Source organism: Dermochelys coriacea, chromosome 2 (assembly GCF_009764565.3).
Source record: "Dermochelys coriacea isolate rDerCor1 chromosome 2, rDerCor1.pri.v4, whole genome shotgun sequence".
Lineage (NCBI taxonomy): Eukaryota > Metazoa > Chordata > Testudines > Dermochelyidae > Dermochelys > Dermochelys coriacea.
The window spans coordinates 271,409,108-271,431,711 of record NC_050069.1 but is presented as its reverse complement, the minus strand read 5'-3'; the positions used below and the strand labels follow the sequence as shown (position 1 = coordinate 271,431,711).

At 59.8% G+C, this 22,604-nt stretch overlaps 1 protein-coding gene and 1 long non-coding RNA gene across 2 annotated transcripts; both read right to left on the bottom strand.

Annotated features, from left to right (window-relative positions):
- Nucleotides 1-330: 330 nt before the first annotated feature.
- Nucleotides 331-2,281, bottom strand: LOC122458453. Its single transcript, XR_006278507.1, has 3 exons — nucleotides 2,020-2,281; nucleotides 1,759-1,760; nucleotides 331-373 (listed from the first exon to the last, which is right to left on the bottom strand). It is a non-coding gene; the product is annotated as an uncharacterized LOC122458453 (long non-coding RNA).
- Nucleotides 2,282-5,843: 3,562 nt separating this feature from the next.
- On the bottom strand, nucleotides 5,844-18,378 carry LOC119850719 (zinc finger protein 773-like). The gene is given in 10 exon segments (XM_043507145.1): nucleotides 5,844-7,019; nucleotides 7,022-7,331; nucleotides 9,305-9,507; nucleotides 10,331-10,429; nucleotides 11,360-11,471; nucleotides 11,968-12,117; nucleotides 14,518-15,013; nucleotides 16,860-16,926; nucleotides 16,929-16,950; nucleotides 18,250-18,378. Coding segments are annotated over 10 exon segments (2,169 nt in total). The 3' UTR covers nucleotides 5,844-6,438.
- Between the last annotated feature and the right edge of the window lie 4,226 nt (nucleotides 18,379-22,604).

The following is a 22,604-nucleotide window of genomic DNA, read 5'->3' as shown; positions in this document are numbered from 1 at the left end:
CAGCTTGATCCAAATCGAAAATACGTGATTCATCGAGTAAGTCAGGAATGTTTTCTTCACCAGTTTCTAATAAAAATGTAAAATGCAAGAATCTGAATAAATGTAAATCAAGCTCTATAACTGCTTCAGTAAATGTGTGTAGACGCAGTGTATCCTGGGGTAGCGGAAAGCATCACCAAATTTAGCGTAAAGGCCACATGCAGTTGGAAATCAGCAGTTACCAACCAGCGAGACTCAACCTGCCTTTGGGCATAAGCTTTCGTGAGCTACAGCTCACTTATGCTCAAATAAATTTGTTAGTCTCTAAGGTGCCACAAGTCCTCCTTTTCTTTTTGCGAATACAGACTAACACGGCTGCTACTCTGAAACCTGTCTTTAGGAAAAGGACTAAAAAGGACAATGCAAGAGGACTAAATTGGTGGTTTAAGCTGAGGGTTAAATCAAGGTTTCCTATCTGCTGATTTCAAGCATGATTTAAATTGATGATTTCAATTGCTCTGATTTAAATCAATTCACCCAGAGAGCGACAGCTGCCCCTCACCCCCGGCCTGACAGCTCCCGGGGCATCTCCATTTTGACAGGTGTGGAGGCAGATACAAGTCAGTTTCCCCCTCACATGCTCTTCCTACTCTGGTTTCTCCCCCCTTCTCGCAATGGTTGCTTTCCCTGTAATTAACTGCGAGCCTCGCCAGGGCCAGCATTGGGTGTGCAGGGCACTGAAGAGCAAGGGCCTCACACCTTGTTCAAAATTCCTTCCAACCTAGGGGAAGGTGCAGTGGGCTGGGAGCCTGGAGACGGAGTTCAAAGCTCCTCTTCCATTGGGTGGTGGTAGCAATTCTGTGCTATTCACAACCAATCAGTGACCAGATCCTCATCCCCCTACCTTAGGAGGCAGCAACCATCATTCCCACGGGGTAATGGAGAAATGGCACTAGGTCACTTCTGGCAGTTGGGGGACTAGAACCGCTGTCCCCAGCAATGCAGTGTGATGCTCCCCAGGGGCACCCAAGGTTGGGCGGCACCTCCCCACCAACTGCCCTTAGCATGAAGGAGTCTTGTCTGGTCCTGCTGTGGATCAGCTCCCTGAACCCACCAGCCTCTGACGGCACAATCACTGCCTGCCAGGCCCCCACAGGCCTTGACCTCTCTGTATGGGTAACACCAGGCCCACACCAACCCCGAGTCCTCAGAGCGTTCCCCGCCATGTCCAGCCCCTGGCCCCCCTCAGACTGACCAGGCCGGCTGTTCCCTGAAGGACCAGGACAACCCAGCTGAACACGCAGCCCTTCGATACGTTACTAGTGAAAACAAGGGCACGTTTATCATCAGAGATTCAGGGGATGGTGATAAGAACCCTGGAAACAAATGGTTACGTGTAAAACAAACTGTAAGGTGCTTTCTAAAAAGACTGAGCCTAGCAGGTTATGCACTCCCTGAAGAAGTTCATCTCACCCCAAATCCTCTGCCGTCTTTTCAAGCCAGGCTGGCTGAGACCCTGCTTCCAAATGCGCTTCCATCCCTGTCATGGGTGCAGAACCCCCGTGTGTCTCCTCTGCCTTTGAGACACACACCCCAAGCTCACGGTTTTACCCACAGCCCAGATAAGCCCCTGGGCCAGGTGTTTCCTGCGTGCTCCATTCCTACTGACCTCGGGTCTCCTCAGTAACATTTGACTTCGTATGTGAATGGGCAGAATTTACAGCCCAGCAGAGAGACAGGAGCCTCACCTCCTGCCCAGAGGTGGCACCTTTTGGAGACCACTTTGACCTCGCCGGCTTAAAAGCACAATTGGCTGGCCCAGACCCCTACTTCCTGCGCCGTGCATGTGAGACACTTCACAGGGATGTTGACCAGCATAACCCCGGCTTTCGTGTGAGACCACGCGTGACATTCTTCCATGCCCCAGAATGTTCACGCCTGATGCAGGAGCTCTCAGTAAGCCCCCCCACCCCCTTGTCAGTTGGGCTAAGAGGTTTTTGGGTCACAGGCTGACCCTAGCACCAGACACAATCACGCTACTAAGGAATCTTAGCAACCCCCTCAAGCAGGAGAGCCGGTGAATGGCCCCGGCGTGGCCCCCAGAGCAGCAGGGGATAGAGCCGACTGTAACTGACTATCTAGTGGCATCGTGGCCCAGCTGTGAGAGGAGAGGTAGGACATGGAGCTTCCCTGCAGCTCTCCTGCCCTCCCTGTGCCAGCAGGGCTGGGTCGCGTCAGGGCTAGCTGTTCTCCCCAACAGGCCGGGACAGAGGGAGGACCTTTCCCGGTGCTGCCTGTGAGCATGTAATGCCCCTATAATTACTCACCGTCCTCGATGCCTACCAGATCCGAGAGCTACTGCGATCCAGCAGCTGGTTCCAGGGGACACGCAGCAGCCAGACGACTGTGGATCGCTGGCTTTGCAGCAGGAATCGCAGCTGGAAAAGTCCCTCGGACAGGAGAACAGACAGCCAGAGTGCACCGCCCACACTCTCGTTATTGGGTGTGTTTATCAGCCCAGCAGCCAGGCCCAGCAACCCGAGATGGCTGCCGTGACTTGTTATTTCGGGCCCGTGGTGGGTCCCGTTCAGAGGAAGGCAAAGCAGGGAGGCAGGCTTGGAGCAGTCAGCACAGGGGAGAGGGGCCGTGTCAAACCTGCAGAGAACAGCTGGGGACACCAGGGTTCCCAGTTGCTGGCAGCTGCCAGGCTGGCTTCACCCAGGGGCCAGCGCCTCCTTGCGGGTTCATTCCCACAGGCTGCATGGCTGGGGGAGGCAGCACCCTGGTCCTAGCACACTGAGGGCTGGGTCTCCCATACACCATGCTGGGGAATGCTGGGGGGACACAGCCCACACGGGCTAGTACAGTATCTACTTAAGCAGCTTCTGCAGCTACTGGGCCGGCTTCAGCCCTGCTCCCAGGCTCGGGCAGCTCACAGCTCTGCTAACACCTTTGCAAACCAACCCTTGGCTTCGGGCCCTGCAGTCAGGAGAACGGTGATGAAATACGCTGGCTTTCTGCTTCCTGTTCCTCACGGCCATGCAGGTGCTGGCTGGAGGGCATCTTCCTGCCCCAGCAGACTCCGCACACACCCCTTGGAAGCAAGACCTCTATCCTGTCCCCGCCCCAGGGGGTTTGGTGGAGTGGAACACGCGCCCAGGAGGCCTTGCTCGGGCATGCTGGTTTAGACAGTGTCGGCGAGCGCACATTTCCCATACCACCCAACAGGGTCGCTCTTGGATTGCTGCAGCAGCACTGCCACCACTTACCATGTGAGCACAAATCATGCAATATCTGCTTGTGATGAAGTGGGACTGTTCTTCATGTTTCCTCTGAATATTGTGGGGGGTGCCTCAGTTTCCCCTATGCAGTTCTGAAGTATCTAGGGGGTGGGATAAGGGTGTTTGATCATTGCAGAGCCCTAGAGGGCAGGTGTGGGCAGGGGTCTGAACACAGAGAATGGCCGACACCCTGTTTCCTGGCCACTGATGGTCTGGGCCCTTCCCCCCTGCAAGGTGAGAGCTAAAGGGTTGGAGAACAAAGGAATCAGGTGCCCTCCTGGCCTGGGAAAGGGACAAAGCCCAGAGGAGGAGGGGCTGGAGAGAGTTTCAGTTTGGGGCTGGCTGGGGACATGGAGTGAAGTGCAGACGGGGTTGTCTGGCTCACTGCCCCCCAAAATGGACCCAGCTCAGGGGTCCTGCTCTCTGCACCTACAAGCTCTGTGTTAGATCGTGTTCCTGTCGTCTAATAAACCTTCTGTTTTCCTGGCTGGCTGAGAGTCCCGTCTGACTGCGGAGTTGGGGGGCAGGACCCTCTGGCTTCCCCAGGACCCCGCCTGGGCGGACTCGCTGTGGGAAGCACAGGGAGGGGCAGAGGATGCTGAATGCTCCGAGGTCAGACCGAGGAAGGGGGAAGCCGGGTGAGCTGTGTGTCCTGCAGACAGGCTGCTCCCAGAGAGGAGACTTCCCCAGAGTCCTGCCTGGCTTCGTAGGGAGCAGTTCCAGAGCATCGCCCAGGAACTCCGTGACACTGGTGTTTTACATAAAGCCCCAGCTCCTGGAGTCATGTGAATACATGGGAAGCACAGGATCATTGAACTGCAGGACTGGAGGGGTCCTCGATAGGTCATCCAGTCCAGCTTCAGTGCTGAGGCAGGACTAAGTATTACCTACACCATCCCTGACAGTGTTTATCCAACCTGCTCTTAAAAACCTCCAGTGATAGAAACTCCACAACCTCCCTGGGCAATTTACAGGCAGTCCTCAACTTTATGACGTTCAACTTACAACAAACAGCATATATGTTTCTAAATGGACACCCTGATTTGACTTATGACAATGGTTTCGACCTGACCATGCCCGGTCCCACAATGGAGTTGATTGAGGTTCCCAGTTACAACATTTTGACTTACAACACAATTTTCAGGAACCGATTGTGTCATAAGTCCGAGGATTGCCTGTATTCCCGTCCTTAACCACCCTGGCAGGTCGGGAGTTTTTCCTAATGTCCAACCTAAACTGCCCTGGCTGCAATTTAAGCCCATTGCATCTTGTCCTGTCCTCAGAGGTTAAGAATATTTTTTCTCCCTCCTCCTTTTACGTACTTGAAGACTGTGATCATGTCCCCTCTCAGTCTTCTCTTCTCCAGACTAAACAAACCCAATTTTTTAATCTTCCCTCGTAGGTCATCTTTTTTGGGACCAACCTTCGGTGCCTTCAGCACCCCTTTATCACACCATGAGCCCCCGGCAGGGAATCCCCCTGGACTGGATGCCTGGGAAGGACTTACACACCCAGGAGAATAATGCACATCCCAACTTCCGTAGACTGGAGTGACTCTCAGCCAGTGCTGTAAAACAGAAGGGTTTATTAGATGTCTGGAACACAGTGTAGGAAGTTCTTAGTTCACACACAGAGTTACAGCATAGTCCATCCAGGCCAGTCCTGAGCCCTCTGACCTCCAGCCCAGAAGAAGGAATCCTGCTTCCAGCCCACACGTAACAACTCAACTGACCCCTCCTCCATCCTTTGCTCTCCAGTTGGTCACTACTGGCTGGCTTCCCGCAGAGGGTGGGCCATCCATGGTTGTTAGTTGCCAGGTACCAAAGGGCTAGACAGCTGGAGTGGCCATTGTCCTCTCCAGGCCCCAGACAACCAGGCGTCAGCCACACCTCGATCTCCGCAAAGAGTAAACCTTCCCCCCCCAACTCATTAACCATGCAGCACATGGGGGAAGCTGAGGCACACACACTATTCATCCAAAATAGTATGACAAACTCCCACTCTGTCACAACATCCCAGAATGTTTGGGGTTTTTTGCACCAGTATTGTATTATTGACTCCTGTTTAGTTGGAGGTCCACTGGCACCCCCAGATCCCTTCCTGCAGCACTGCTTTCACGGCAGTCATTGCCCAGTGTGTGTGTGCAGCTGTCCGCTCCTACCTAAGGGGGCACTTTGCATTTGTCCTTATTGAATTTCAGCCTATTTACTTCAGACCATTTCTCCAGACTGTCCAGATGCTTTTGAATTCCAATTCCGTCCTCCAAAGAACCTGTAACCCCTCCCAGCTTGGTAACATCCGCAAACTTTATCAGCGTTCTCTCACTGTCACTAGCCAAATCATTGATGACAATATTCACTAGACCAAGCCCAGTGCAGATCCCTGCGGGACCCCACTCGCTATGCGATTCTAGCTTGACTGTGACTCATTGGCACCGACTCTCAGGGAGCGGTTCTCCAGCCAGTCCTGTGTCCGGAGGCTCCTGGAGGCTGTTTCCCTCGTGTGCTATGAGGGCCTGGGAGACACGTCACAAACAGCACTCAAGCCAAGCTCCGTCACTTCCCCCCACAGCCTTGGGACACCCGCACATGGCCCCTGACGCCCGGGGCTGGTGATCCCCAGTGCGAGGCTGCGGAGCCTGACCCAGAGCCCCACAGGCCCCGGGCGAGAGATGCCCCGGTCGTTACAGCAGATCAGAGTCAGTCGGATGGGAGATGACAGCAGGGAGGGCTGTATTCCCAGCCGCCTGGGGAACGTCCTGGTGTTGCCATTTCCCTGCGGTTTGGGCTCTCACACCGTCCCCGGGCTGCACGGCAGGGCTGGGCGTCGCAGGCAGGGTGCCGGGGACTCATTTGAGATCAGAATGGCCACACAGGGTTGGAGCAAAAGTCCAGCCAGCCTAGGAGCCTGGCTTCCGAAAGTGGCCAGCGCCAGGTGCCCCAGAGGAAATGGACAAGGGACCCATCAAAGAGGAGCCCCCCAGGGCAGGCCACGGAAGCCGTCTGAGCCCACTCACGCAGGCTGCCTGGACCCCTCTCCACAGCGAGGCCGAGCTCCAAAGCAGTCCCCATGGCTCCCCCCAGCGAGAGCTCTCCGCTCTCTAATGCACGTCTCCGCACAATGCCACAGACACCGACCAGGCCTCGTGCCCTCTCCACCGGGAGCAGCACCATTCACCCTATTTCGCAGGTGAGGACACCATGGCCCAGGCTGGTGAGGTGCCTGGCCCAAGATCGCCTGCGGAAGGGGTGGCAGGGCCAGGCGTGGGGCCCAGCTCTCCGGTGGGGCAGGCCTCTCTCGGCGCCTGGTGGAGGTGCTGGTGCCGTTCCAGCTGCAGGCAGAAGCGGTGGCCGCACTGGGGGCAGGTGAGGAGAGTGGGGCCCGCGTGCAGCCACTGGTGCACCATGTACCTGTGCTTGCACCCGAAGCCCTTCCCACACTTGGCGCACGTGAACAGCTTCTGGCGCTCGTGCTCCAGCCGGTGGGCGGCCCAGGCCTCCCTGGAACCGAAGGCCTGTCCGCACTCCCGGCAGGGCCTGTCTGGCGCGTGGGCCTGCTGGCGTGCCAGCAGCACCAGCTTGCTGCCGAAGCGCTGGCTGCACTGGGCACAGGGGTGCGGTGGCGGGTGCACGTGGGCGCAGAGGTGGGCGGCCAGGGAGCCGCGCCGGGGAAAGTGCCGCCCGCACTGCGCGCAGGGGAACGACTGCTCTGGCGCGTGGCTCTCCCGGCGCTCCTTCCAGGTGCACTCGGCGCAGGGAGGGATGCCTCCCCGGTGTGCAGCAGCTGGTGGCGCTGCAGGAGGTAGATGTAGGGGAAAACCTTGGGGCAGTGGGAGTAGGGGAAGGGGCCCCTCCCATGCTCCGCCGGCAGCTCCACCATCAGGATGATCCTGTCGCTGCACTTGGTGCATTTGAAGGGCTTCCCTCCGGCCAGCTCCATGCGCATCTTGTCCACCAGGTGCTCGCTGTAGACGACGCTGCGCGTGCAGGCCACGCAGGTGAACATCCGGTCCCGCAGGTGGGCTCTCTGGTGCGCCGCCAGCCTGCCCTGCCCGGATAAGATCTTCCCGCACTCCCTGTGACGCAGCAGGGAGGGGGGAGTGTTGACCTGGGAATGTGGCAGGGGGGTTTCACTGCGGATGGGAGACCTGAGAGCCTGTAACCTGAGCCAGGAGGGGGAGAGGGAGGCAACACCTCTGCCCTGGGAATGTGGACAAAAGGCTGCAGAAGGGAGCCTGCTGGGGGGGGGGGGGGTTAGTTTCCGTTTGGGGCTGGGTGGTGGAACGCAGGGAACCCCAGGGCCGGGGTCTAAGCTCCCTGCCCCCCGGAAGGACTTGACTGAGGGGTCTTGGTTGTACCACCAAGCTCTGTTTAGACTGTGTTCCTATTGTCCAATAAACCTTCCGTTTTACTGGCTGGCTGAGAGTCACAGTGAATCCCAGGAAGAGGGGTGCAGCCCCAGACTCCCCCACACTCCATGACATCTTTATCAACCAAATTTGTAATCTCCTTAAAGAATGAAATCAGGTTTGTTTGACGACAAAGGCTGGAGGAATAGCTGGGGGGAGGAGGAGTGAGACTGCAGGAGGGGGGCTGATGGCAGCGGTGGGATCTACTGCCTGGGGTCTTTACCACTGTCCGGCAGTATTGCCGATCCTGTGACCCGTCAGAGGGTGGGGAAGGCCCGGGACAAGGGGAAAGCGGCTTTGAGACCTTTGCCCATCAAAAAGGAACCTTTCCAGAAGGTGGCCATGGACATAGCGGGGACTTTCAGCAAGACGACCCGGTCGGGGAAGAAATACATTCTGGTGGTGGTAGATTTCGCCACCTGTTACTCCAAGGCAGTGCCCTGAGCTTCCACTGAAGCAGACACCGTGGCAGATGCGCACATGGCAGGTGGGGATGGCTGAAGTATCTTACCTGGGCCATCAGGTGGGGAGCGGCCGCCTAAAGCCGGAACCAGCTAAAGTGGAGATGATCAGCGACTGGCCCACTCCCCAAACCAAAAAGCAGGTCCAGGCCTTTATTGGGTTGGCAGGATACTATTGGAGATTCATGCCCCACTTTAGTGCCATACCCGCCCCTATCACCGAGCTATGCAAGAAGGGGAAGCCAGACACGGTGGTCTGGACTGAGCAGTGCCAGGAGGCTTTCCGGGCGCTGAAGAAGGCTTTGGTCAGTGGCCCAGTTCTGGCAAACCCAGACTTTGACAAGCCCTTTATGGTGTTCACTGAAGCCTCAGACATGGGGCTGGGGGCGGTGTTAATGCAGGAAGATGAAAAGGGGGAGAGACACCCCATTGCTCTTGCTCTTACCTGAGCAAGAAGTTGCTACCCCGGGAACAACACTACGCGGCCATCGAGAAGGCCTGCCTGGCCATGGCGTGGGTCCTCTAGAAACTAGAGCCATATCTCTTCGGGCGACACTTCACCGTGTGCACCGACCACTCTCCCTGACCTGGCTGCACCAGATGAAAGGAGCCAACGCCAAACTCCTGAGGTGGAGCCTGCTCCTGCAGGATTAGGACATGGACGTGGTCCATGTGAAGGGAAGTGCCAACGTGATAGTGGATGTGTTGTCCCGGAGAGGGGGCCCTGAACTTCCCCAGGTCACTGGTCAGAGTGACCCCGCTCAGTTCAGTCTCGAAGCGGGGAGAGATGTGACGCAGCAGGGAGGGGGGAGTGTTGACCTGGGAATGCGGCAGGGGGGTTTCACTGGGGATGGGAGACCTGAGCCAGGAGGGGGAGGGGGAGGTAACACCTCTGCCCTGGGAATGTGGACAAAGGCTGCAGGGGAGAGCCTGCTGGGGGGTGGTTTGGTTTCAGTTGGGTGCTGGGTGGTGGAATGCAGGGAACCCCAGGGCTGGGTCTAAGCTCACTGCTCCCCTAGAAGGACTTGACTGAGGGGTCCTGGTTGTACCCCCAAACTCTGTTTTAGACTGTGTTCCTATTGTCCAATAAACCTTCCATTTTACTGGCTGGCTGAGAGTCACAGTGAATCCCAGGAAGAGGGGTGCAGGCCCCGGACTCCCCCACACTCCGTGACATCCCTGCAGAGCAGGTTTCACTCCCCGAGATGGGTCCTCAGCACGTGCACGATGAGGAGGCCCCGCTCCGAGAAGCTTTGCCCACAGTCCTTGCAGGTATTCGGTGCCTTCCCCTGGGGCGCTGGGAGGGCAGCTGCTCCTCCCAGGGACTTCTGGGCTCCCCACGGCTTCTCCTCAGCCCCAGCCCAGATTCCATCACCTGCTGGGCACAAAGAGAGAGACCGGCCGTTACTGCCAGCGCTGTGAGAGGGAAGGATCCTGGGTCCACAGCAGATTATTGGGGGGGGAGTTTAGCTAGGAGGAGAAGGGGCAGGCGAGATTTCCCATCCAGGATGTCACAGAGAGAACGGCCAGTGCAGTGCAGCCAGTAACTAGCCAGCAGCGATGAGGTCTGCACTGTGGCTGTGGTGGGGAGCTTGAGCCCAGCCCCAGACGCTGTCTCAGGGAACGAGACAGCCAAGGAGAGAGTCTAGCACGAGAGGGAGCGGGGCGGAGGGATCAGGGTGGGGGGCAGGAGGCAGAGGGATCAGGGTGGGGGCAGGGGGGCAGCGCCGGAGGAACGGGGGTGTGGGGCCGGCGCCGAGGGAGCTGGGGGGCGGCGCCGGCACTGAAGACGGAGGTTCAAACATTGTGCACAAGAACCACGGCAGGATCCCGAGGGACACGGGCAGGGAGCGGGCGGGGGCGGCCTGAGGAGGCAGCCAGGGCTGGGCCGTGGCTCGGTGCAAGGGGTGAGTTTTAGAGACCTTGGGGGGGAGACGGGAGAGAATCTGACGGGGGGGCCCCCGGAGGCAGCTCACACTCCTGGAAGGACGGAGCTGCAGCCACCACGAGACAGAAGGAAGCCGAAGGGAGAGGAAATACCATCAGTGGAGGACAGGTGACAGCCCGACGGGCAGGGGAGACCAAAGCCCACCCCACTGAGAAACAGGAAAGTTCTTGTACCCCACGTCCACCCTCAGCCCCAGCCCCTCCCAGCCTCCCCTGACCCGAGCCTTTCTGGGGGAGCCCCTGGCATCACTCACCCGTGCTGGGGGGCTCAGGAATCGCTCTCTCCTGCCCCTGCTGGGGCTCTTCCCCTTGCTCCAGTTCACCGCTGCTCTTTGGCTTGGGGGCCGCAGAGCCTGTGCGTGGAGGGGAGTCACAGGCATGAGGGGCGTTGAGACGTGTCAGGCCCCAGACACGCTGAGCAGGACATCTGGAAACAGCCCCTTGGCCCCCGTCCTGGCAAGGCAGAGCCAGGCGTCGCCCTGGATTTCTGGGGCAGGATCATGCCTGCAGGACTCACTACAGCCGCGGGTATCACGGGCAGTGCAGAGCCGGTGCCTGTGTCTCTCTGGGAGCCGGTCCTGGGGCTCTGAGGACACAGGGCCCATGGACAGCTGGGGATTTGGCTAGAGGTGTAGTCTGGGACCCAGGCATCGACCCCCCCCGAGCTGCTCAGAGCCCCAGCCCCAGCGGATGTTGCTCTAGGGCTGCTCCCAGGCCAGGGCCCCCCGGGGCAGCCGGGCTAATGCCCCGGAGGCACGGGAACGACAGAGCTGGTGAACCAAGCTCCCGGCTCTGTCCCCATGCTCAGGCCACGATGGGAGGTGGAACGGGCACTACCTCACATTTAGCGACTGGGTACAGGAGCTCCCTGGGGCCCCCGGGGAACCGTGACAAGATGCTCCTGGCGGGGAGTGCCCAGGAAGCACCGGGGAGAAGGAGGTCACGGTCTCTGCCATGGCAGAACCTTTCAACCTGCTCACGGATCCCGGGCCTATGGGCGCCAACGGTCGCCTAGCCAGGAGGCCAGGCGGCAAGCCGGACTCCAGGGGGGAGCACTGGCCAGGCCCAGCCAGAGATGGGGCAGTGGCCGGGGGGGCTTGGAGCGGTGCCCAAGCCTGGGGCTGACGGACGCTGCTGAACCCTGCATGGGGTGGGAGGGGAGGACCGACTGTCGGGCCCTTCACTCAGTCATGGGCCCCCTGCCAGGAGTTCGGAGTGGGGGCCAGGACAGGGGGTAATTGGCTATTTGTGCTGCTGCTAAAGAGATGGACTCGGAGCCTCACCCAGCGAGGTGACCAGCTCGAAATTCTCCCTCATCACGGCCCAGTACAGCTCCCGCTGCCATGCTGCCCACGCCGCCGGGGAGAAACCGACCGCCACGTCCTCCAATGCCATCTGCAGCCCAAGCTGCCCCCCACAGCACCTCCTGGATAGCCGCGCCCAGGCCCTGCACGGTCACCACCCTCCGAGGGAGGCAGCCAGAGGGGCCCAGCTCCATTCCCCATCCCCATCTTAGAGCTCACCCCGGGCCCTCAGGAGGGAGAGGCCCCTGGGAAGGGGGGCAGCCGTGGGAGCGGCGCAGGGGTGCTGGAGCCAGACGGTTTCATGGCACTGGCCTCTTGCTCCCCTGCAGTCAAGCCGACAGCAGATGCCCTGGCAAGGGAAGGCCGAGTCTCACGACAGGCTGCCCTGCATGGCAGAATGAGCCAGCAGCTGGGACTGTGGACTGGGACGGAGAATCGAGGCAGCCAGACACCGGCCTGGAACTTGGCTCCGCCTGCATTTCCAAGGCGACACTTGGGATGCTCATGGGGTGGGGGAGCCCTTGGAGCCACCAGCCCAGGGCACTGCCAGGAGCATCTGTCCCAGGCACCTGCCCCTCGCCCCTTACCCGCGCTGGTCGCAGGTCGCTCTGCGTCTCGCACACCTGTCCCCAGTGCAGGAGGACCCTGGAGACCCGAGGAGCCCAGACAAACCGACCATCCCCGACACACGGCCCGGCTCGGTGACTCGCTGCAACCCAACCGTCCGTCGTTGGAGCCTACGGGTGGGGCAGAGAACGGCACTGCGTTATCCGAGCGCGCGGGAGAGGCCACCTGGACGGAGCGAAGGCGCGAGCTCTGCATGGTGACACCGCTCGCAGCGGATGGGGAAGGGCCAGGTGCATCTAGCCCACCTTGTACAACACCGGAAGGGGCTGCAGAGGCCAGGCTCCCCAGGGGCACGACCGCCCCGCTGCTGAAGGGTGTGAAAAGCCCCCACAGCCAGCAACAGAACAGGCTGCTCCAGGCCGGGCTGCGGGACACCAGAGCAGCTGCCTGCCAGGGAACACCAGGCCTGGAATAGTGGGGGCTGTGGGTCAGGAGAGAGGGATGTCAGCAGAGCTGGGGGGAAGCCCAGGGCTGGGCTAGCAGGGGGCTGTGGGTCAGGGGCACGTTCAGAGCTGGCGGGGATCCCAAGGCTGGAATAGCGGGGGGCTGTGGGTCAGGATTGGGGGGTGTCTACAGAACTGTGGCAAGAGGAGCCCAGGGCTGGAATAGTGGGGGGCTGTGGGTCAGGGGTGAGGGGCTCTGACAGAGCTGTGTGGGGGAGGGAACCCAGGGCTGGGCTAGCGGGGGCTGCGGGTTTGGAGCGAGGGGCGCCGGCAGGGCTGTGGGGGGAGCCCAGGGCTGGTCTAGTGGGGGCTGCGGGTCGGGAGTGAGGGGCACAGGCAGAGCTGTGGGGGCAGGGCTGGGCTGGCAGGGGCTGTGAGTCAGGAGTCTGGGGCACCGGCAGAGCTGGGGGGGCAGGGCTGGGCTGGCAGGGGCTGTGGGTTGGGAGTGAGGGGCACCGGTGGAGCTGGGGGGGCAGGGCTGGGCTGGGCTGGCAGAGGCTGTGGGTTGGGAGTGAGGGGCACAGGCAGGGCTGTGGGGGCAGCCAAGGGCTGGGCTAGCGGGGGCTGCGGGTCGGGAGTGAGGGGGGCCGGCAGGGCTGTGGGGGGAGCCGAGGTCTGGGCTAGCGGGGGCTGCGGGTCGGGAGTGAGGGGCGCCGGCAGGGCTGTGGGGGCAGCCCAGGGCTGGTCTAGCGGGGGCTGCGGGTCGGGAGTGAGGGGCGCCGGCAGGGCTGTGGGGGGAGCCGAGGTCTGGGCTAGCAGGGGCCACGGGTCGGGAGTGAGGGGCGCCGGCAGGGCTGTGGGGAGCAGGGCTGGTCTAGTGGGGGCTGCGGGTCGGGAGTGAGGGGCACAGGCAGGGCTGTGGGGGCAGCCCAGGGCTGGGCTAGCGGGGGCTGCGGGTCGGGAGTGAGGGGCGCCGGCAGGGCTGTGGGGAGCCCAGGGCTGGGCTAGCGGGGGCTGCGGGTCGGGAGTGAGGGGCACCGGCAGGGCTGTGGGGGCAGCCCAGGGCTGGTCTAGCGGGGGCTGCGGGTCGGGAGTGAGGGGCGCCGGCAGGGCTGTGGGGGGAGCCGTGGTCTGGGCTAGCAGGGGCTGCGGGTCGGGAGTGCGGGGCACCGGCAGAGCCATGTGCTGATCCAGGACTGGCTAGTACGTTAATCCACAGGTCACCAGGGCTAACGAAGTGGCCGTCACAGGTGACTGAGGTGAGGCAAACCCGCAGCAGGACTCACGTCTCCCGCAGAGCAGCGGTGACCCAGGCCGCCGGCACGCGGCAGCAGCCGATCCCAGGACAAGGCCAGGTCCCTCAAGGGGTGCTGGGCTCCGCCTGCGTGGGGCAAGCTTAGCTCCCAGCCCACGTGCAGTCACATCTCAGGCAGGCCTCGCCAGTGGGGTCTTGCCCACTGGGGCAGAGACAAAACAGAAGCCGCTGGAGGGCCCCGAGTGAGACTCTATTGCTGGGCTGGAATCCAGCTGTTGGTGGGCCGGGGACGCCGACGTGCACCTCTGCCCAGCGAGAGAACAGGCACCTCGGAGATCACTGGGTCCCTGCCCGGGCAGCCCCAAGGCAGCCCCTTCAGCTACCCCCGGGGGCGCCCAGCCAGCCGGCACAGAGCACAGGGCCCCAGGGCTTTGCCTCCTCATCCTCCACCACTACTGAAGTGCCATGGGGGCCTTTCACAGGCAGCTTTGCTGTAGCTGGCCCTGAGAACATGGAGACCTGGGCCAGTGTCTGTGGAGCTGGGAACAGCGTCCAGGAGCCCCGCTGGGTCCCACGGGGCAGCAAGGCTGTGACTGAACGGCACACACCCGTCTCCACTGGGAGGTGCCCTCCCCACTCTAGCCGTGCCCCCTGGCGGGCTGGCCCAGACGAACGGGACACTGAACCCACCAGGTTTGCAGCGCACACAGTGCCTGACGCAGAGCAGACATTCCCCGCGTCCCCGCAGAGAGCAGGGCTGGGGCGGTGGCTGCGAACTGCCAGCAGCGCGGCTCACACAGAGCATCCTCCCGCCGAGGGGCCCAAGGCAGCTGCCCGGCAGCAGTCTGAGTGGCTCAGGTGCTGGAGGGGACCAGCCTGACTCCTCGCCGGCACAGAACCCGACACACCAAGGAGTTATCTGCAGGCCTCCCCGCTCCATAACAGAGCAGCTCAGGGGTGGGCTCAGCATCACTCCCCCGCTTCCCCTGGGGACCCCTGACGTTTGGCTCTTCGTCTTTATCCGCCTTCCAGGCGACCTCCACTGCGGTTCCTGCAGAGCCTGTGTGGGGGAAGAGAATCACAGGCTGGGTTTCCTGTGGCCATTGCGGGCTGGGACGGGGGCCACATGGGGAGACAGGAGGACAAGTGTTCCCTTCCGTCCTATGGAACAGGCTGCCGGGCCGTGCGATGGTCCAAGGAGCTCTCTGCCAACTGTGGGGTGCCATTTCTCTTGCCCCCCAAGCCCCGGGGCTATTCATGGCGCAGTCTTGCTCTCTCCTGCCCTGGGGACCCCTTCTTGTGTGCAGACAAAAGCAGAGCGCTCCCCGGATGCAGAGCGCACTGCGGGGAGGCCCAGCTATGCTCTGCCTTTATTCCAAGGCTCACCACAGCGGGATTTCCACTACCCCTTCCCCAGAACCAGCCCCTTTGACAGGCTTGCCCTGGAGGGAAAGGGGGGCTGCTGAATTCCCATGCGCACAGACAGGCCCAGGCGGGGGAACAGATTCATAGATTCATAGATACTAAGGTCAGAAGGGACCATTCTGATCATCTAGTCCGACCTCCTGCACAGTGCAGGCCACAGAATCTCACCCACCCACTCCTACGAAAAACCTCACTTATGTCTGAGCTATTGAAGTCCTCAAATCATGGTTTAAAGACTTCAAGGAGCAGAGAAGCCTCCCTCAAGTGACCCATGCCCCATGCTCCAGAGGAAGGTGAAAAACCTCCAGGGCCTCTTCCAATCTGCCTTGGAGGAAAATTCCTTCCCGACCCCAAATATGGTGATCAGCTGAACCCTGAGCATATGGGCAAGATTCACCAGCCAGATACTACAGAAAATTCTTTCCTGGGTAACTCAGATCCCATCCATCTAATATCCCATCTCAGGGGATTTGGCCTATTTACCCTGAATATTTAAAGATCAATTACTTACCAAAATCCCATTATCCCATCATACCATCTCCTCCATAAACTTATCGAGTAGAATCTTAAAGCCAGATAGATCTTTTGCCCCCACTGCTTCCCTTGGAAGGCTATTCCAAAACTTCACTCCTCTGATGGTTAGAAACCTTCGTCTGATTTCAAGTCTAAACTTCCTGGTGGCCAGTTTATACCCATTTGTTCTTGTGTCCACATTGGTGCTGAGCTGAAATAATTCCTCTCCCTCTCCTGTATTTATCCCTCTGATATATTTATAGAGAGCAATCCTATCTCTCCTCAACCTTCTTTTAGTTAGGCTAAACAAGCAAAGCTCCTTAAGTCTCCTTTCATAAGACAAGTTTTCCATTCCTCGGATCATCCTAGTAGCCCTTCTCTGTACCTGCTCCAGTTTGAATTCATCCTTTTTAAACATGGGAGACCAGAACTGCACACAGTATTCTAGGTGAGGTCTCACCAGTGCCATGAATAATGGTACTAAAACCTCTTTATCCCTTCTGGAAATGCCTCTCCTGATGCATCCCAAAACCGCATTAGCTTTTTTCACAGCCATATCACATTGGCAGCTCATAGTCATCCTATGATCAATCAATACTCCAAGGTCCTTCTCCTCTTCCGTTACTTCTAATTGATGCGTCCCCAACTTATAACTAAAATTCTTGTTATTAATCCCTAAATGCATAACCTTACACTTCTCACTATTCAATTTCATCCTATTACTATTACTCCAGTTTACAAGGACTTCCAGATCCTCCTGTATAATATCCCGATCCTTCTCTGAATTGGCAATACCTCCCAGCTTTGTGGCAGATCAGGCAGTGGGACGAGGACACTGCACAGAGACTGGGGCCAGCAAGAATCAGAGCCCAGGCCTGAAAGTCCCAGCTCCCGGGTTAACGCACCGGGACGGTTGCAGAGCAGGAGACGAAGCCAAGGCAGCCGAGAGGGACACGTTACTGTTACCAGCAGGACTTTCTGGGTGGTGGCTCAGCCCGGTTCGTGCCCCCAGGCAAACCCCTTGATGCAGGAGCTTCCTTGCCCGGGGAGCCAGGGGCAGCCGCTATGGGGGGTCCCAGTCCTGCTGCTCCCTCCAGCGCCCAGTGGAAGTGGCTGCCCCAGACCCTGGTCAGCCCAGCTGGGAGCAGCTAATGCGGAGGCCTTGTGGGTACAAGCTTGGAGACCAGGAGTCTCTCCATTTTCAGGCCAATCTCATGATTTCTGGGGTCTGCCTGGTGGTTTCTGAACTTCTGGGGCTGGCGATTCTGGGCCACACCCTGCCAGGACCCCATCCCGCTGCCATGCCACCCACGCCGCCCACGCCTCCGGGGAGAAACTGACACCACGTCCTCAAACGCCACCGGCACCTGCAACAACATGCGGCCCCGTCTCGGCACCGCCGGGCTCCACGGGATTGAGGGACTCTAAGGGACTGAGAATATTGATGCTGCTCCTCAAACAGCAACGATTTTTGGTCTCTAACTAAAGGAAGCCCACGGGACCCAGGACCCGTTAGAGGGGAAAAGCCCTATCCCCTGCCCTCCTGAGCCAGCCATTCCCCGACCCTGGGGCGAGCTCAGAGCTGGCGCTCCCTAGAGGGGAAAGGACCCCCGCTCCCCAGGTTACACCGGGCCCGGCAGGTTCTGGGACAGCTGGGCAGAGAGGAGCTGCAGGAGGGGCCGGCAGGGGCTGTTCCCTTCCATCTCGGGAGAGGGGAGCGATGACTCGGGCAATGCAGGAGAAACCAGGGGCCTGTGAGCCACAGAGAGGCCAGCGGCCTGGCCTAAGGAATGGGGCCATGTTGCTGCACCCGAGGCCCACAGCCCACGCCTGGCACACAGGATGGGAAGGGCTGGGGAGGGGCAGCCGGGGGCCGTCCCAGGGAGGGAGCGAGGGAGCAGTCAGGGCCAAGTGGGGGCAGGAGCAGGTTCGGGGCAGGGAGAGCTGGGCAGGGCCCTGGTGGCGGCTGGGGTGACTCTACCAAGGGGAGCTGGGCGACACCGAGCACACTAGATACAGGAGGAAAGAAATGGGCACAAAGTGACCCCCGCTTGTGAAGCGTCTTCTGGTTATTCTGGACCCTGGGATGTTAGCGGCCTGCCAACTCCCAGCCCGACGCAGCCCAGTGGTCACCCTGCCCAGCCCTGGCACTGCCCAGCCCTGGCACTGCCCAGCCCTGGCTCCCACCTGTCTCTGGCACTGCCCAGCCCCGGCACTGCCTAGCCCTGGCTCCAGCCTGTCTCTGGCACTGCCCAGCCCCGGCACAGCCTAGCCCTGGCTCCAGCCTGTCTCTGGCACTGCCCAGTCCTGGCACTGCCCAGCCCTAGCTCCCGCCTGTCTCTGGCACTGCCCAGCCCCGGCTCCTGTCTGTCTCTGGCACTGCCCAGCCCCAGCACTGCCCAGCCCCGGCTCCTGCCTGTCTCTGGCCTTCACTCACCCCGCACCATGGGACTTGAGCTACATCTGCACCAAGCTGTCGGGGTAGGGCCCAGCCGCGGGGGGCCCCGATCCCCGCAGGGACCAGGACACACAGCACCGGGGCGTGTGAACAGGGGCGGGAGCGCTCCCGCAAAGCGGCTCTGCCCAAGCTCCGGCTGCTCCTGCGGGGCCTCCCCAGCCCGTGAGCGGGTCTGCGAGGGCGGGTCCCTCCCTGCCCAGGGCCCTACCCGGGCGCAGAGCCGTGGACCCCATTTCCCAGCTGCCCTGCGCGCTGGGGACGGAGCTGCCCAAGAGCGCAGGGCCCGGGGCGCCTCCGGGAAGAACAGGCGGTGCGGCCCCGCTTGTGCTCGGGGCATGCCGGGAGCTGTGATCCAGTCTGGTCCGGTCGGCTGTGTCTTGGGAAGGAGCGGAACAACCCCCCCGAGTTCCCATGGAAATAGATGTTGGGTTTTCAGCGACCCCAAATTAACAAGTCACCGCCCCCGCCCCCAGGTTCTTTCCTTACCAGGTTTTTGTTTTTTTAAAAAATGTGTTTTGGTTAAAAAAAAGTCAATTTTCAAAAGCCTGACCTCGTCCCTGCGAGCAGCACGTGAGAACCCGGACCGTGGGGCTGGACACATTCGCTTGCCAGTTTTTCATTTAAAACAAGCATCAGAAACTTTCTCCCCTCATGAAATGGGGCTGGAAAGCGGTCCTGTGGGGGGAACTCCCGCTGGGTTTTCATTGGAAACACGATTGTACCACACAAAGCCGGCAGCCCCCCTGTGCCAGGCCTTCCTTCGACGCCCTGCCCTGAGCTCGGGCTTCCCTAGGCTGCCAGAGCGAAACAGGCTCCATGGCCAGGATCCAGCCAAGATTTGGCTTCCAAGCCCCAGGGGTTTCTACCCCCTGGACCTCATTCCCACTGGGCCTTGAGCCTGGCACTCACTGACTCCTGTGCCAAATGGGCGCCAAATGCTACTTCCCATCTTGCTTCAAAATCTTGTGGTGGCAAGTTCCACTGGTTAACTACACTGCCTTTACTCGGGTTTAAACAGGCTGCCTCTGATTTCCACTGGGTGTCTGTCTCCCTTCGGGTTTTCTATCACATCCATCAGTTGTGAAATGAACGGCCATTCAGTCCCATCGGAGTGATTTCCCTGCCCTCCTCCCCTGCCAGCATCACATCACATGCTAATTTGGGGTCACCGTGGTGGATGTCGGTAACTTCTTGATCTGCCCAAATGCCTTGTTGAGTTCTGCAGTCCCACACTCACTGCAGCCCCGTTTTAGCGATACTGGATTGTTTGGTTTATTCCTGTAACAAGTTAGGTAGAAATGTTCCTTGTTAATAAGCCAAAGCTAAAAAGGACCCATTTCAGGGGTTCTTAACCAGGGGTCCGAGCACACTGGCCTTCCCTGCTGCTGGGAAAAGAGGGTCATGCAGGACCCCCATCTAGTCCGGTGACCTGGTGCCTAGCACACTGCCAGTGTTAATCACAGTGCCAGGCACAAGAGTCTCTGTGTCAGAGCTTTCCCCATCCAACAACCACCCCCGAGTCAGATGCTGGGGTTTGTGAAACACTCATTTCTCTGTTTCTTTCTGCAGTCCAACCGCTGCAGCGATCAGCCTCTGAAAGGCCACAGCTGCCAGCTGTCCAAAATGCACCACCTGGCTCCTAGCCTGTGAGACAGCAGCAGTCCCTGATGCGTGTTCCTAGTGTAACCCACACACCTCCTGGGGGTGGCGTCTGTCCCCTTTAGTTGCACCGAGACCACTTAGAGATTAATGAGTCTGCTCCAGCCTTAGTTAAGGGCCATATGGTTTTTAGCTCATTGGCTCATGCATTTAGCACCAGAGGTCCCAGATTCGATCCTGCCTGACGGTGACCAAGGTCTGTTGGCGTTACACTAGGAAGGTGTTTTTGTGGCTCACCCAGCAGCCCTTTTGTGCTGCTAAACGCTGTTTCATAAACTGTGGGCCCCCTTTTTAATTATGCAACCATCAGCCTAGTGTCCGAGGCTCCATGGTGATCCATGTCCACCCCGGGGTGGGTTACTGCACCTCAGACTCACTGCAACATAGGAATTGCCAGATGGGATCAGCATGAGGTACATCTAGCCGGGTCCCATCTTTGACAGTGGCCAGAACTAGGTGCCTCACAGGAAGGTGTCGAAACCCCACAGCAGCAGGTGTGGGATAATCTGCCCTGCACATGGATCTGATCCTGTCTCTAATAGCTAAAGCTTGGCTTGAGCCCAGAAGCTGGAGGTCTAGCGTCCCTGCCAACATTTTCACCATTATTTCATTCACTGCTCTGGCTATTCTTGTTATCCAGAGAAATGTCCAAACCCTTCTTGAATCGTGCTCAATTCTTAGCCTCAACTAGGTCCTGTGTCAGTGAGTTCTGCAGGCTAGTTATGTCTCCAGTAAACAAGTATTTCCACTGATCAGTTCTGAATGTCTCAACTTTTAATTTCACACAAAGTCCCGTCATCCTTGAGTGAGGAGATGAGGGGACAAGGGGACAGCAGCCCCCAACCTCCCTTGTCTAGGCCAATCATTATTTTATAGACTTTGGTCACGTCCCCTCTCCTGTGTCTGCTTGCTGTGGTAACCATCCGAGTCGGTTCAATCTCTTTGCAGGAGAGTTTTTCCTTTGATCCCTCTCGCTGCCCTTGGCTGTCCCCCTCTCGTTCTGCCCTAGGCTGGCTACAAAGGGAGCCCCGGGCTGACACAGGATCCAGGGATTGGCAGCACCACTGATCGACATGAAGGGAGTCGAATATTCCTGTCCATCCCAGGCATATTGAATCTTGACATCACACGAGTGTTTCTGAACCCCGGCGGCGCGTGGAGCAGAGATCTCTGTCGAGCTGTCTGCGGGGACGCCCAGGCCCTGTCTGGGGCCGAGCCTGGTCATTTGGACCGCCAAAGGCGGACGGAGAGGTGCTCTTTCCCCGTCTAGCGTGTCTTACTCTGCATTCAATGAGTGCGGGTTCCCTGTGTGCCCGTTCGCCCAGCGGGGTCTGGGATCTCTGAGCCCCTCACGGCCCCTTCTGCACCTAAATAGCCTCCACACCTTTGTGTCACTGGCAAACGTTGCTGCTCCCATGCCCTACCCCCAAATCACTGGTTAATATACTAGCCACAAGCCCCGGTACAGAGCCCACAAGCCCCGCTGGTACCCTTCTGTCAGGAGGAAAGCCGGCCACTCCTTCCGACACCGAAGACACGGACACGCCAGCCTGTCCTGAACACATGGCCTGGCGCTCCCCTGCCCTTTGCTCTAGGACCTCCCTCACCCTGGGCACTGTGGGCTCCAGATCAGAAAGCACCAGGCCCCTCTTGCCACTCGTGTAGGTGGCTGCACAAGGAGCAAGACAAGGAAGCACCAGCCTCCGGGTACCGAATGTGCCACGGCTGACAGGGAGTCTGGGTGACTGTCTCCTCGAGCAGCAATCCGCACGCACAGGTCCTGGTCTGGGTTCTGTGGGGCACCAGTGCATAGGCCTGGTCACAGCCCCCATTACCCAGCTGCAGGCCGTGCAGCCCGACAGCCCGAGCACAGGAGAGCTGGTGCCTCCGTTTCTCGCCTGCAAGCCCCTGAGTTTGGGCACCGTGTTCCTGCTGCAGGAGCTGATGGCATCGCCAGCCACGGGGCAGGGGCAAGCTGGCAGCTCCCCACGTGGTTTGAGCAGTGGTAGCGGGTGGGGGGGGAAGGTTTCAGGACCATCACTGGGACGGGGACGAGGAGGAGGGGGAAAAGGGTAACAACCTGTGGTGTGGGGGGGCACTTCCTTGCTGCTGACTGCTGCCATAAGCCCTGCCCTTCCCAGCCAGCCCCCTCCCCATCTCCCCCCTTGCCCCGGATCTCACTGCCTGCTTGCACTAGGAGAGCGCACGTTAGTGGGACAGGTGCTGGCTGGCTCCAGGGGCCCCATGGGAAGCCCAGCACCCCAGGAACAGGGTCTGGAAACGGGCAGCGTGGTGCAGTCCCCATCCCCAGCCGGCCCCGCGGGGCTGGCGAGCTGTGCCCTGCCAGAAAGCACAGGCATGATGACCATTGCACAGGGGCGTAGCAGAGAGCAAGACCCCTGTCCTTCAGTGAGGCTCTGACCCCATTGGTATCCCATACACCCTGCCAGCCGTGCTGCTCTGTGCCGGTCAGCAGCCACGCGGCTCAGACACACCCTCACGGCACGCTCCCAAGGCAGCCTGGCACAGGGGGTTCAGTCCCTTCTGCGGTTTGCAGTGACATGGGCCTGACCCCTTGGGAACACTCGCTGCACCCCCAGCCAAGCCACTTCTCAGCCACACGCCGCTCGCCTCGTTCGATCTCCAGAGCCATCTTGCTTTCCCTGTATCCTTCACGCATCATCCCAGGACAGTGCCTGGAACCCGGCCCTGGGCAAGCGCTAACAGGAGCTGCCCACTGGGGACCCCTTCCAACCCCCTTAGTCCAGGCTCAGCTTGTGCCCCCCAGCAGGGGGGCTCAGAGCCCTTCCCCCTCTCTGCCCTTCAACCCACTTTGACGTAACCCGGCTGGCGAGGGCCCTCTGGGGGCATCAGTGCGTATCGTGGGTGTATTTTTCTGGGAAG